The sequence below is a fragment of the Echeneis naucrates genome, chromosome 1 (genome assembly GCF_900963305.1).
Source record: "Echeneis naucrates chromosome 1, fEcheNa1.1, whole genome shotgun sequence".
In the NCBI taxonomy this organism is placed as follows: Eukaryota; Metazoa; Chordata; class Actinopteri; order Carangiformes; family Echeneidae; genus Echeneis; species Echeneis naucrates.
Window position 1 is genome coordinate 15,953,379 of NC_042511.1, and position 14,514 is coordinate 15,967,892.

General features: G+C 39.6%; 2 protein-coding genes across 2 annotated transcripts; both read left to right on the plus strand.

Annotated features, from left to right (window-relative positions):
- Positions 1 to 5,954: 5,954 nt before the first annotated feature.
- fdx2 (ferredoxin 2) lies at positions 5,955 to 8,557 on the plus strand. Its single transcript, XM_029509268.1, has 5 exons — positions 5,955 to 6,132; positions 6,471 to 6,522; positions 6,718 to 6,824; positions 6,925 to 7,012; positions 7,122 to 8,557. The coding sequence occupies exons 1-5, from the start codon at positions 5,955 to 5,957 to the stop codon at positions 7,276 to 7,278; spliced, it is 582 nt and encodes a 193-aa protein (XP_029365128.1). The 3' UTR covers positions 7,279 to 8,557.
- Positions 8,558 to 9,142: 585 nt separating this feature from the next.
- On the plus strand, positions 9,143 to 13,593 carry zglp1 (zinc finger GATA like protein 1). The gene is made up of 5 exons (XM_029497310.1): positions 9,143 to 9,149; positions 11,513 to 11,711; positions 11,820 to 11,932; positions 12,842 to 12,935; positions 13,461 to 13,593. The coding sequence occupies exons 1-5, from the start codon at positions 9,143 to 9,145 to the stop codon at positions 13,591 to 13,593; spliced, it is 546 nt and encodes a 181-aa protein (XP_029353170.1).
- Positions 13,594 to 14,514: the final 921 nt, after the last annotated feature.

Sequence of the window (14,514 nt, forward strand, 5' to 3'; positions counted from 1 at the left end):
ATGATAAAGTCCCAAGCTCCAGATAATAACAGTACCCAGGCAGGAGACGACATCCCGACATGTCCAATAAACACAAACCACACACCCACACACAGTCACACAGACATTTAAAGAAAAACATACCACAATTTATGATTCAGATAACAAACTAAACTATTGTACAACACAAAAGAATAATAGGAAACACATGATTTGGAAGAAATATAGCACTGTTCAAATATGACTGAACACATATTTAATCACTTATACATTAAGCCTGTTATTCCAACGCGAACATTGAATTTTCAATGTGTTCCTCAAGGTCTTGCCATTCAAAGGAACAAATAATAGATTCTTGGATATCTGATCTGAGCAGCTTTTATACGATGCTGTGAGCTTATGAAATGACAAAACAATATTTGAGCTACACAAAAAATAGGTTTCCTGTGAAATGTGGCTATGGGTTGTCTCAGTTTGCAAGCCGTGCCGATAACAATGTTTTGACTGGATATTCTGTAGATATGTCTGATCACCAGGGAAAATTTTTTTCTTGTGTTTGCTTTTGGTTATGAAATGGATGAGGGATGAGGGTTCAAGAATGGAGAATGGAAAGAGAAAATGTGAAGGTTGGGGAAGGATTGCAACAAGCAGAAATGTTTTTATGGGTCTAATGTACATCCCGATGCCATCCATGGAGCACATTTGCATTATTTGTGACTATATTAATTTAGAGTAGCAGATGCCTGAAAAAATAGGCAGTTTTAATTTCGTTCAATTTCGCTGCTGATTGAAGAACATGGTGAAATCAGAATCCAAATGAACCCACAAAACCAGACGGATGAAAAATATTTGATAGACATTGAGGTTCTCTTCAGCCAAGCAGGAAAACAAGAACCAGATTCTGTTCATGCTGGTTTAACTGTGAGCCCCTCTGTCTTAAATGCAGTGCACTGACAGAACAGGAATTGTTGGAGCTCAGCTAGATCCACTATTAGAGGAGACACAGTGGGGTGGTGTGTTCCTACAGCCAGCACTCATATTTTAATTATAATTACCTGAGAATTACCTCCAAAAATACAAGCAAACAACTGTGACCGCAGACATGGAGTTTTTATGGGCTATACAGTTATTTGAAATATATTGTTGAAATGAGGAAGATTTACTGCTGCTGTGAAAAGTTGGACTTGGATCATGTGGAGTGAAAAAGCCCAGTTAGTCACAGAGTTAACACGTCTTAGTCCCCAGAGAGACATTGAACTAAATGTTTTGCAGAACCAGGGCCGCGACCATGGAGGGTCAATTACAGTCACTGTTACAGCCATAAGTCAACGACAACACACGGGAGTCCACAGACAGACACACACACACACCCACATATGACAGGCAGCCAGTCATTTTAATTGCGTGTTGCTATATATTCAACACTGTTCTGAGCTCGGACAGGGGTCTCAAAAAATCATTCTGCAGCATAATAATGACTTTAAACAAGATGGATGAGGAGCTATCTTCAGAAACATGGAAGACAAGGAGTCCTGCAACAGTTGGTCAGCCTAAATCCAGGGAGGAAGTGTGGCAGGATCTCCAAGATGTGTGGAACAACACGTGTGTAAAAATTTTGTTAACAAGATAACGTAGCAATAAACTATATTCATGAAATTAACATTTTATGGCAGACTAATAATCCAAAAGCTGAATCGGTGTGAACCCACCTTTGCTGTGCTTTGATTTGTTGACATGATTCGTTGAGCCTCTTTGACCTCAACAAGTCTTTGACCCCTTTCTGCAGCCTTTCTTTTTCTGATGTCAAAGGTCAAAGGCCAGCGCTGTCTATCACAGTCCAGACAGCAGCTGCTGAAACCACTGAACCACATCCAGACCTTGAGCTAAAGCAGACATTGTACTGCTGGCCACTGTGCACTTTTAATTGTTGTACGTGACAAAGGTCATTAATTACAAACAACTCAGTGTAACCTTTAGCCCCAAGGAGACTCCTAAAATGTTCTTACCTATAAATTTGTGACACACAATAGAGAAATTGTCTCAGATGTATTAGCATCACAGGTTTGAGGTTGAGTAAGAGGTAGCTGTCCCTGTAATAATGCCAGCTCCCAGGCCGTCACTGTGTTTACTCACACTGATGGCAAATTTCCCTTTTGTCTGGCTTGGAAATGAGCATTGCCAGACGGATGAGCATGAAAGGGAATGGGACACTTTTTTTTTTTTTCACCTGTTTTTAATTAGCTACTCTTAGAAGATTCTGTGAGTCATTGAGTCGTCTGAAAGTCATGATATGGCTTGCCAGAGCTCATGTGCACAATAACAGATACACACATACAAACATGAAGATCATATGATAAAATTACAATGAAAATGCACTCATCGTTCAGACATGTCTCGTTGTCACTGGATTATCTGTAAAGTCGAGCTCAGTGGGATGTCAGCAGTAAAGTGTGACCAATTGAAAATGTGTTAGCAAGTTCTATTATTTCATTTGAGTGAGCACTGAGGAAAAAGGAAATCTCTGCATTTTATTTTGAAATGTAAATGCTTGCGCTCATCATTCAAAGCCATTTTCAGAGAAATGTTCTACTGAATGTTGTTCAAAATAGAGGGAAGTAAAACAAGGCATCCAACACAGTAGCCAAATAAACTGGCAATGTATTTAAAGTCAAGGCACTGCCAAGAATTTAGGAAGTAACATAACCACACACACACCATGAGAAAACACGAGACAACTACATTTACATGAGAACAAACTTTGCATTCCAATTTTGGATTATTGATGGACGGAGTTTATTAATATTCACTTTTCTACAATCTAGGAATCCTAGAATAGCACTGCTTTTTATTCTGTTTGTACCTGTCTCGGTGCTTGCTGACATACATTCTCAATCTGAAGCCACGTCGCCTGGTCCAGAAGTTGTAAAATATTTATGGTTGGTCCCAATTATATTGTTCATAAATGCCAGGAATAAGCAAAGAATAATTAGCAAAAATATTTTCAGCTGTGCATTAAAAAAAAAATCAATAAATCAGGTGCTTCAGTAAGTAATTATAGCAGCTGGGTGTATGTGCTTTGAATTGAGCCAAAGTAAATTACAATGCCCATGGTGATTGTGATCCAGAAACCTTTCATGTTGTAAAACTGTGGCTCACTTAATTGTTTACTTTCTGCACAACAAAGAAATTAGTTTAGTAGGATTGTGGCTACACAGATAATACTATATAGCAGCTGACAATAAGAGGGATCGATTTGAAAGAAAAGAAAAGAAAAGAAAAAGCTAAAAGAAATCTGTTTTCTGGGTTCCAAAAGATTACTTTAAAACATGTCATCTTTAGAGAGCACAGTATATCCTCAGTGACAAACACGCTGGGGAAAATGTTACAACATCATCAAATATAATAATAGCAGTGCTGATGGGACTGCCCATATGACACCCAGAGGACTCCTGGTAAATGTGTTTTCATACTTCCATGTGTCCTTGGCTATATAAGCTGTGGATATGCACATGGGAGATTCATCAGCTCACTAGACAAATGCTAAAATGTTTTTTCTCTCTAGCAATGTTTTTGTTTGAATATTTTTGTGTGAATATTTTAAGGAGGAATGAGTGTCTCTGTTTGAGGGAGTTGTGTGACTTATCGTACAACATAGTCATCAGGGAGTGAGGGGAAGGCAATGTGAAGGAACAGCTTGAGGCCAACTTGATATCCAACTCATCCGTGTAACAGTTTCCACCCACCACACCTCTTCTTCACACACACGCATGCACACACAGACACCTGTACACCTGTAGGACCTGAGGACAAGAGGGTCCGATAATATACCAAGTCCTTTAACCACAACTTTATAGACAGCTAAAGTGTCCCTCGACACTAATACTGTGCAGGTGTGTGTGTCTTAAAGAGAGCATAAAAGTGTAGTAGTGTTTCCATTATGTGGATTTAGGATATATAAAGTAAAATAATGTATAAGCCAGTGACTTGAGATCCAGCAATGATCACAAAACGAAAAAGCAGACACGTGAGTGCCAATTTAGTGTTTATGTGCAGGCATATGGGAGAAAACTCTGTAGTCCACTCCAGATGAGGGATTAGTATACATTTCAAGACCACCTTCTGCAGTATGCTTTCCCTGAAAACACATTGTTAGGAAACACTGAAGACAAGATAATAAAGGAAACAAAAACTATAGTGTGGTCCCAATGGATGAGTTACTCAGTAATAGTCTCTCAAGGCTATAAATCCCATCTCAAACACCAACACAGTACTCTGTGGGAGGTTCACTTATCTGGAAAGGGATTTCATGTTTAATCTTCAGGAAAACTTCCTATGTCTGCAAATGGATGTCAAGACAGTGAGTTATATATTTTTTGTCTTTTTAAAGTAAGAACAAGCTCACTCACCCAACGAAATAAGAAAGGTAATGACTTCTAGTCATAACACCACTCCTCTGACTTTGCACAACAGTGGTTCCAGTCATAAAATACAGTTTTCCAGTATCAGATGGCAGATTCTTTATCTAGGTTTGCCTACCTCTGCAAGACACAAAAACAGGGCAGAACATGTATTTACCTTTGTGATTATGTGAGCCTTGACATTGATGTCTGAATAGGATTTTGTGGAAAATGGAAAGCTTTCCTTCTGGTGCTCACAATGAGAAAATCCAATTCCTTCATGTTAACATAACTTTAACAGGTTTACAGTGGTCAGACCTGTAACTGGAACAAAATACAATAGCCCCAAGTTGGAGCATTCAGATATTCTAACATAGATAGATATACCACTACAAAATATAATACATGATGCAAGTTATGTTCAAGCTAATAGGAATGCGAGGTGAGATAATTGTTGCTGAGGATTTTTCTAATTTAATATAGATACAGAACAATGAATACAGAAAATGTGCAAATAAACAAGATGATGCCACATCACTTGTCATTTAAAAGTTGAGCTTTGAATGATGAAGTATGGAAAGTACAAAATGGAAATGCAAGGAAAAGTACACACGTGCAAGTTGCACATTATAATAAGTAGGTGAATAACAATGTTTTCCAGCTCATATATTTAGTTGAAAAAAATAAAAATAAAATAATGAAAGATCTTTAAAACCGGTTACCTCTGTTCTGGTAAGAAAAACCTGGAGGCTCATGATAAATTATGATAGCTTATGATTTTATGCAGCCTGGGTATAGAATAAGCTGCAGAACTCCTTAGACTTGCAAACTCTGCATTCATTGAACAAATTTTAATTTCTCATGAACTCTGAAAAGAAAGAAAACCTGTTGCTGCTTTACAAAATGTTCTCAGTAGTCTGAGATGTGTTCTGTTCTGGATTTTGAAGACATGGCCCACATGGTTTTCCGCTGTGTGCTTTTCTTTTTTTTTTTTCTTTTCAGATCGTGTTGTGCAATTTTTGGACATTGATTAAAGTAATTGTAATAATTTTACATGAAAATGTATGTGCTGCTCTCTTGCCCAGGACTCCCTGGAAGGAGAGATCTAGGATCCCCAGGGACCTGCCTGGTTAAATAAAGGTTTATATCAAATGAAATGTTGCATGAAGTTCAATAAATACATCTTTGAGCTTTTAAAGACTTAATTTACGTTCAAACAAGGGGCTATGAAGCTTGCATGTGTTGAGCATTTCAATATTTACATTTCATGCTACTTTGCATGTCCACAGCTTCATGTCCACGTTTCAGTGGGGAACTTGAAACTTTATCGTTACCTACTTCTTAATAGTAAGTACTTTTACAGAACGAATGTAGGTCTTATATATTTATAATGCGGCATATTTACCTTTCCTATAATAATAAAATGGAACTGACACTGACTGTATGTTTGTCTTCCTCTGCCGTGCATGAAGCAGCAGCGTCATCTGCTGCCATGGCAGCGTAATTACGTCGGAAACGTCACACCGCCAGTTCTCTTTCTCCATTGGGCGTTTTGGGCCATGTGACCAAAACAGAAAGATGGCGGCCGCAGCTGCTGTCCGGTCGAGCATGGGTCTGACTTTGAGACTTTCTCGAGCCATACCGGATTGTAGCTCATGTCCTCTTAACAGGCTGAAGAGCTGCGGGGTGAACCCGCAGAGCAGAGGCTCCTTTGAAAGCTTCCGCACGATGAACAGACATTTACAGACGAGTATAGGTGAGTGCAACCTCTTGCTAACACTTTAGCCCCAATCAGAGGCTGCTTGTTGTTGCGGCTCTATTTATTTAGAATCTGAATGAGTGTCTACACGTCATGTGGTTCTATCCGAGTTTAAGTTACCTATGCAACCAAATGTTTAGTTTGTCTGTGGTCGAAGAAGATGAGCTGATATTGGGGTCGAAAATCTGTTTTATAAGGCTTGTGTAATTTCACCCTGCTCAGATCAGGTTGTGAAACTTAGTGCAACAAGTCAAACATCCTCTTTATCCTTGACGGCCGGGGGGAGCTGAGCTTCCAGCCTCATTGTCCTCATGACTGATGTTTTTTCCCTGAAGGACTTTGCCACAGTGAGGAGGGGAGCTCCAACGCAGAGGACCCTGAGGATGTGTAAGTGTTTTATTGGCTTTTTGTATTAAATGTGTAATGATGGTATGAATTTTAACTTTTAATTCAACGAGTCATGCTAAACTTGTATTTTTTTCCCCATTCACACTGACTATTCAACATTTGTGGAGCTAATTGAATTTATGGCACAATATATTTAAAACTATTGTCAACAAGGATCTCTTTTTTCCCATGTAGGGTGAATGTAGTGTATATAGATAGATCTGGACAGAGGATCCCAGTTAAGGCAAAAGTGGGAGACAATGTTTTGTATCTGGCTCACAAACATGGAATTGACCTGGAAGGTGAGTATTTACACGGTTAAAGTCTGCTCTTATATTTCAGTTTCACTGGTGCATACTTTGAGGACAATGACTTTTCATTATTTGTGTCTATTTTATTTAGGAGCCTGTGAGGCATCATTGGCCTGTTCAACATGTCATGTCTATGTGAATGCTGAACATTTTGACAAACTGCCGGACCCTGCCGAGCGGTAGGTCTCTTACTGATGGCATCCTCTTAAAGCGTGACATTTGAATTGCAAGAAATGCTTGTTTCAGGGTAAAGGCTCTGCAAGTACTGACAGATTTGTTAATTGTTAGGGAGGATGACATGTTGGACATGGCACCTATGCTGCAGGAGAACTCTCGACTGGGATGCCAGATCATTCTCACTCCAGAGCTGGATGGCATTGAGCTTACTTTGCCCAAAATCACCAGGAACTTCTATGTGGACGGTCATGTTCCAAAACCTCACTGAGGAGAGGCTCAGGTTGTAAAGAGGGAACTGGAGAAACACTGGGTGTCGCTGCAACCAAGACACCGTGTGTGCTGGTTGAGTATGGGGGCGACCATGAAGAGATGCACGGCCATTATAGTAAAGTCCGTAGCAACTCCCAAGATGTTTTGCTGACTGACAAATTCAACAGCTATCCAATGACATGACAGGTCTGCTGATGAGATGATGCACAATCAGACTGTGAGTCTGATTATTAGTGCCATTAATGGTTACATCCCAAAAAACTGATGGTTTATCTGATAATGTATTTATTTATATGGAGTGTTCTCAGGCCAGAAGTAAGACATCATTCAATTTCAAAACTGGTCTTTGTTAAAAGAGAAGTGTTTTAAAGATCCATTTCATGAACGTGTCATACATCGTGGAGAAGTTTTCAACAAAGTCCAGCTTTGTGCTGTTGAATGGACCATTCCTTGTTAAAGCTCATACGCACAAATATCACAATATGTTCTTAGTCTTTTGGGCCAGTCCATCATTTTCACTCTGATTTACTTGTCCAATATTATATTCACAGCATATACTTTCATTTTTTCGTACGCAGTTTATTTTTAGGTAAAATGATGATTTAAAAACTCAGTGTCTATAGTTGGCTTGGGTCTGTCTACAGTAGCCATATGGTGTGTAATTAGGAAGATTACATGAAATGCTGAAATTTAAAGGGTGAGCTGTTAATAGATGACAATCCAGACTGTTGGAAGATATTTCAAAACACTTTCAGATGACTAGACCTTTTTAAGATGTTGAGTTGACAAAGCAGGAAAAGCACAGGTGGAATTTCTAACTTTGATGATGGCTGCATCCCATCAGCGAGTCAGTTGATGGGTTCTGATATTGTTCACATTCACATTCAGACATGGTTTACTGAGTTGCTTAATGCAATGGAGCCAATTGTCAGTGACATTATTTACCTGTGTTTTTCCTGCTTTCACAACTTAAATTACCTGCCATGAAAGGGGTTTTGTGCTTCAATTATCTGATGAAAACTGAATTCTAAAGCACTTCCTGCCTGGTGTTTGTGATCACAACTTGATAAGATAATCTGTTTCAGGTGTTGTTTGGCCCCAGTTCAGAATAGAAGCAGAGAGCCTTTTAAAGCTGCTGAGGCTAACATAGAATAAATTTATCACAACTGTCTTTTCTTTTTAAGTCTACCGTTACTTTCCAACTTAGACCCAAATACAAGTGAATTGTGTATGTATTAGGGAAACAAAGTAGTGCAATAAAAATCATTTTAAAAAGCTCTCTTACTGCCCTGATTATTCATGAGCAAACCTAAAACACAAGTGAACAATTTCAAGCATCTATTGGATTTTTTTTTTTTTTTTTATGGATTGTTTCCTAAATGAAATAACCAAAGCCAGGTCAGTATGAGCACATGGTAAACCTCTGTGGGGCAAAAACCAGCTTCACTTGGCAAATATCTTATAAAAACAAAGCAAATTATTAAAAAGGAAGTGTGTTGGTGCCAGAAGTATGAAGCAGCGGCAGCTGTCAAACTAAACTGGAGTGCGGTGTTGGCAGGACTTTTATGGCCAAGTAGGTGTAATCTAACAAACCCAAAACAGCCGTGCAGGTTCTCTATGTCCAAGACAGGAACTGTTGATAGCAACCAACTCCATCAGTTAAGCCCTCAGTGAGCTGGAAGAGCTCATGTTTTAGCCGATCGAAGATAAAAGGTGAGCATGCAGGCAGGCGAAGCGATGGTTGGTTATCTTCAATGTGGAATTCCACTTTTACCGTTTTTTGACCTGTTCATCCGTAAGGATCAGATGATAAAAGGCGGTGTTAGCTGTAAAGGTCAAGCCAGATTAGAGCAGACAAGATAATGACAGGTGAGTCTGTGGATGTGGGGAAAACGATGACAGGAGCCAGTCTCCGCGTTTGATAATCACAGTAACTGTACAATGTGCGATCACCAAACCCACAACAGTTAAACGAATCCGAGTGCTTCAGATTCATTACACACGTCGACTGTCTCCTCCATCTGGGCCTAAATGAAGGGTCCATTGTAGCAACAGTATGAGAGAGAGGTGAAGGATCGCGATTTTACCAAAATCGGGTTATACCAATCTGATTGTCACTCCGTTCTTAGCAGTCCAACCCGCCTCTGCGCTCGTGACAGTTAAATTCCACACACCCGCCAGAACTGTCTAGATTTTTCATCGTCGCGAGCCACATTAGTGTTCTAGAACGTGTTTGAACTGCGCCGAAGATTCCTCTTGTTGTTACTTTTTTATCCGGTGAGTTTCTTAAATTACGTTGTAGCCTATCAGGCAACTTTTGAAAAATGAATTTAAAACAGGGGGACTGGGGCCACGTACCCCTTTTCATGGGAAGTGACACCTCGGCCTCGAACAGCTCTTAACTAGCCCCCCCCAAAAAAAGAAAAAGTCGGCGTTAGCTAAAGAAAGCTACAATGATGCGGGCCTCTTTCAGGAACATATTAGGTGTGAGGAAAAGTATCCACATCTCAATTCACGAGGTCAGTTATATCTGTAATGCCACTATTCATAGTCCCCCTAACACTGCACTATCTTTATCTAATCTGTTGGACACAGCTCCTGTAGCTCACCGCTGGAAATATGAATTCAGCTCAAATTGTGTAATGTTTTGTCTTGTGCCAATATTTGAAGACCCATTTATCTCCTAGAACAGTACACTGTGCTAATGTGAAGCAATATCCACTTTTTACCCCCTACCATAGAGTGCATGTCAATGTAGAGCAACGCCGTTTCAGTGTAATCCATTTCCAAAACATGATATAGCGGTAAGATGTCTAACAATATAATTACTACCACAAAGATAAAAGTCTGAACAATTTGAGTGACTCATTTCCTACATTGGCAGTGATCCTTCTACCCCTTGGAAGGGGGGGCTCTTACCTCCAGCTTCGAAGTTCTGCATCTAAAGGCTGTTTGCGTTTGACTGTGATACAGAAACTGCCTCAACATGAGCTCAGCACAGAAGACACAAGCTACCTTCATCCAAGGCAGCCAGAGCACAGTGGAACAGGAAGCCTCACAATCTGCGCTTTTCTACCTTTTTCAAGAAGTTTCCAGACTTGCATCTCCTCTCCACAACAGTTTCCTGGACACAAATTCACCCTCCAGATGGATTAATGAGACACCCAGGCAGGATCATTTCATTATGAAAAAAGAAGAAGATAAAGCACATTTATGTCAACACATGAATAGCTCCTGTCAGCACAGTTTGTCTCACAAGTTGCCTTTTAATCTGGTGAATAGAGCAAAGGAAGAAAGTCATACCAACAATTTAACTGTGATTGAGCCCCATCAGGAATGTAACAGTCCCTGGAAAGTGCTGAGTCTGATCAATCTCCAGTGTGAAAGGCTCATGCATCGAAGTGATGAAGAAGTGTTGGACCCAAGTTCAGTATTATCAACCACAAAACTGGGCCATCTAACAGCCAAGGCATCAACTGCTGTTCCAGATGTAACTGAGCTTGGACTTAGAAGGCAGAGTGTAAGTGATGAATACACTTTGAGGCCAACACTTTGTCAGAGACAAGAAATCAAAGGCTCTGTTGGTCATGCGGAAGATATGAGAGAGGTTTGCAGGGTGAAAGCCAGTAATTATAAAGTAAAGTGCTGTGTGAAAGATGCCAAGGTAAGTTGTGGTGTTCAACCACAGACCACAGAAAACAAAACTGGAATACCAGACCTGGTGGAAACAAGTTCATCAGCATCCTTCCAACCTCAGCACGGGGACAAAGGGGAAGTCAAGTTCAGTGTAAGCAGACAGCTTGGGCTGAACCAGAAATGTGAGACAGATTGTTTTTCAAAAGAAGCTCCCCTCTCAGAAAATGCTTGGCTACAAGAAAACCTCTCCCATGCATGTCTTGGCACTCAGCTGACTTTTAATTCAAATGAAGAGACAAATGTAGCTCTGTTAAAGTCATCACTAACTCTAGACCACAATTCAAATGTTGTTTTGACAACAGAGCCCCCACTTGACATCCAGCTGCCATCTCCAGGTGCCATCCAACCTTGTCCACAGCTGTCATCAGCATCACTCTCCTACAGTGCCACAGGGTGTCACTCACTCCCAGAAAAGGATAACAAAATTACAGGATTTAAACCAGAACGCAAAAATGCTTCCCTAGAGGAAAGATCACTCCCTGTTGAACAACTGAAATCTTTAAACTGTAATGTGCCTTCTGCAACTTTAACTCCAGAACTCAGGCTGGTGCAAAGCGAGAAAATCCCCACTCGATCTTCCCAACAGTGGAAAACCAAGACTCCAAGAAAACAACCTCATCCCTGTCGGAGTGTTGACATCCAAGACCCAGACTTCCAGGGAGTGACGTTCAGGATGGGCACAGAGCTAGATGACAACAGGGAACAGAGTCGGCTCCTCATAACTTCAAAGTACAGGTACTGGTAGTGTTATTGTGTTTTTACACTGGGAATTTAAAAGATGATGGTGTAAACTTAAACTATATTCACAGATATTATTGTTCACTGCATGTTTGCTCATCACAGCAAGGAGCTCTGCAGAAGTGTCAGAAAGCCGAGGCTGAGGACACGAATGTCCCAGAAATCCCTTAAAACTAGCAGCTCAGATGAGGACAGCGACCCAACCACCACTGTCTCCAGTGAGTAACCCCTTGAGGTACCTTAATACAGGCTCTACAGAGCCCTAAAATTTAAGCTTTTTTTATTTTATTTTTTTTTTTTTTACCTCATTAATAATCACTATAGTTTTATTTATTATTCCCAAGATCGCAGGTTTCGCTCACAGTATATATAACATACAATGAGATGACTGAAATGAAATCAACAGAAATTATGCTAATCATGTGTTCATCCATTAGTGATATGTAGTTGTAGAGATTGCCCCTTTTCTCCACTAGAGGGTACTGCTGCATCAAAACATGGGCTTCCCGAGGCTCACTGACAGGTGTTACTCATTAAATAAGGATTTAGAAAACTGTCATGTAAACATTCTGAGACCATAAAGGGCATCATGGTAGTTAGCCCTAAAGCCAAGTACTAAATTCAGGGGGAAAAAAGAAGTACAGATGAAATAAAAATCTGAAAGAGTAACTGTTATTGTCAATTGTGTAGCAATTAATTAAAATTACTCCTGGTTTACAAATAAAATGTGTATCTCCAACATTCTGAAACCAGGCCACAACTCTCATCTGACACCGCCAAGATATTCAGCCCTAACTAAGTTAGTGATGAACTCACCCTGGAGTTAACGTTTACCTTCACCGTTTGTCAGAGATCCAAATTGTAAAATTGTACATCTTTTACAGGTTGAAACGATATTCATTGGTTGTGGTTATGGCATCAAATATTGCATAACACCCTCAAGGATACACTAATATAATACTGTTCTTATTGATGCAATATGGCATTTGGGCACTTGATACTTTTACCTCTTTCTTTCAGTATAATCAAACTAAATACTTTTTCTTTCTCTCTCTCTCTCTCTCTCTCTCTCTCTCTCTCTCTCTCTCTCTCTCTCTCTCTCTCTCTCTCTCTCTCTCTTCCATCAGAGGATAAAGTCTGTGCATCATGCTGCACCAGGAAGACTCCCATGTGGAGGGATGCAGAAGATGGGACCCCACTCTGTAATGCTTGTGGCATAAGGTAGCATATATTAAACATGATGGTAAAAAACTGGCAAACACTTATGCGAACCTGCACGTACAATATTTAACTTTGAAACACACTTGCTTCTTTAGTTCAAATCAAACTGCACAATAACAAAGCTTCAGGCTCAGTTTTCAGTCATGCAGAGTTGAACTTGCTAGGCAGACTTACCAGCAAATTGCCTGTGCATTGTGCATATTTAGGCGTTAGAGACTGGCTGCAGTAAATGTCTTTTCTGTATTGTTTTCATCCATTGAATAAGCACTCACGACATACCTTTCATGATTTTCTGGAACAGATTTGAACATGAATTATTGTTTGATAAAAGAATGATGCTGTGTCTGATCAGTGTTGCAGTTATCCTAGATTGGCAATCCCAAACTGTATGTTTTTATCCCTAAAAACCAGAATCCATTGTAATTCCTGAACATTAGATTTTAAAAAAAAAAAAAAAAAAAAGGAAAGGACTTAAGCATCTGGGTATTCTTTTACTTTTTTATTTATTTATTTTTTTTTTTTAAGGTATAAGAAGTACAGAGTGCGCTGTGTCAACTGCTGGCATATCCCTAGGAAAGAGGGCAACTCCAACTCATGCTGCCAGAAATGTGGAAACTTGGTGAGGCTGACCTCAGCTCAGCGGAAACATGCAGTTTAGGGACCATACAGAGAAAAGGCTTTTATGTCCACACATGACAGAGATGTGCACATACACTTGAACGCAGCAGTTCAGGACCGAACACTCCCTGCCCCTAATCCTCCAAAGTCCGCTACAGATGTGAATGTAAAAAAAGAATGACCAGCACCAGATTCTTGTATTTTACTTGACTATTAACTTGACTCAGAGTATTTAAATCTGTTTGTTTCACTGTTAAAATGTTGCACCTCAGGCAACAGATCTAATTTGCTTTAATTTTAGGGTTGCGCTCCAAGTGCTGTAGAGATCACAAGAAAACAGAAACTGGTATAAAATATATTAAAATAGAGGATGTCTGAAAGTGATCTGTGCTGTTATCTTATTCGTCTTGTGATGCTTATGTTGTATGTAGCTGGTGAGAGAGCCTTAATGCAGCTGATTAGTGTGTTTTTGCACAAAGAGATGTACACAGAGGGGGATATACTGAGCACACAGACACAGTTTGTAGCAGATCTGAGAATCATTTGGGATAAAACAGGGAGAGTGTGATGCTACTGAAAGGACACTTACATTGGGTAGTTTAATTATAACTATTGACAGGTTTCCCTGTTGCTTGTGTATAATGCTTAGCTTCAATAGACAAGTTATTTCTGTACATCACCAAAAAGTACAACCTCAGCTTAATGCTGTGTTAATTATTAACTATGAAACTATTTAGGTCTCTCGACCTGACAGCGAGTCCGTCCACCAAGTTCAACAAACTTATATTTCGTCACACAGGTTAAATTCAGTTTATTATTATCATCATTATTATTATTATTATTATTATTATTATTATTATTGCTGTCTTTGTCATCATTTATATTTGTGGTTGTTTTTTCCTCTTTGTTTATTTGAGTTGTTGGTTAATTGTTACACTGATTTCCTTGGCGTTGTTTTCTG

What these genes read in the sequence shown, in the direction of transcription:
- fdx2 (XM_029509268.1), top strand. Translation starts at nt 5,955, where the DNA reads ATGGCGGCCGCAGCTGCTGTCCGGTCGAGCATGGGTCTGACTTTGAGA. An exon ending in GCAGAGGACCCTGAGGATGT is followed by an intron (nt 6,523 to 6,717) that starts GTAAGTGTTTTA and finishes TTTCCCATGTAG; the next exon opens with GGTGAATGTAGTGTATATAG. An exon ending in ACATGGAATTGACCTGGAAG is followed by an intron (nt 6,825 to 6,924) that starts GTGAGTATTTAC and finishes TATTTTATTTAG; the next exon opens with GAGCCTGTGAGGCATCATTG.
- zglp1 (XM_029497310.1), top strand. An exon ending in CCCAACCACCACTGTCTCCA is followed by an intron (nt 11,933 to 12,841) that starts GTGAGTAACCCC and finishes CTCTTCCATCAG; the next exon opens with AGGATAAAGTCTGTGCATCA. An exon ending in TGTAATGCTTGTGGCATAAG is followed by an intron (nt 12,936 to 13,460) that starts GTAGCATATATT and finishes TTTTTTTTTAAG; the next exon opens with GTATAAGAAGTACAGAGTGC.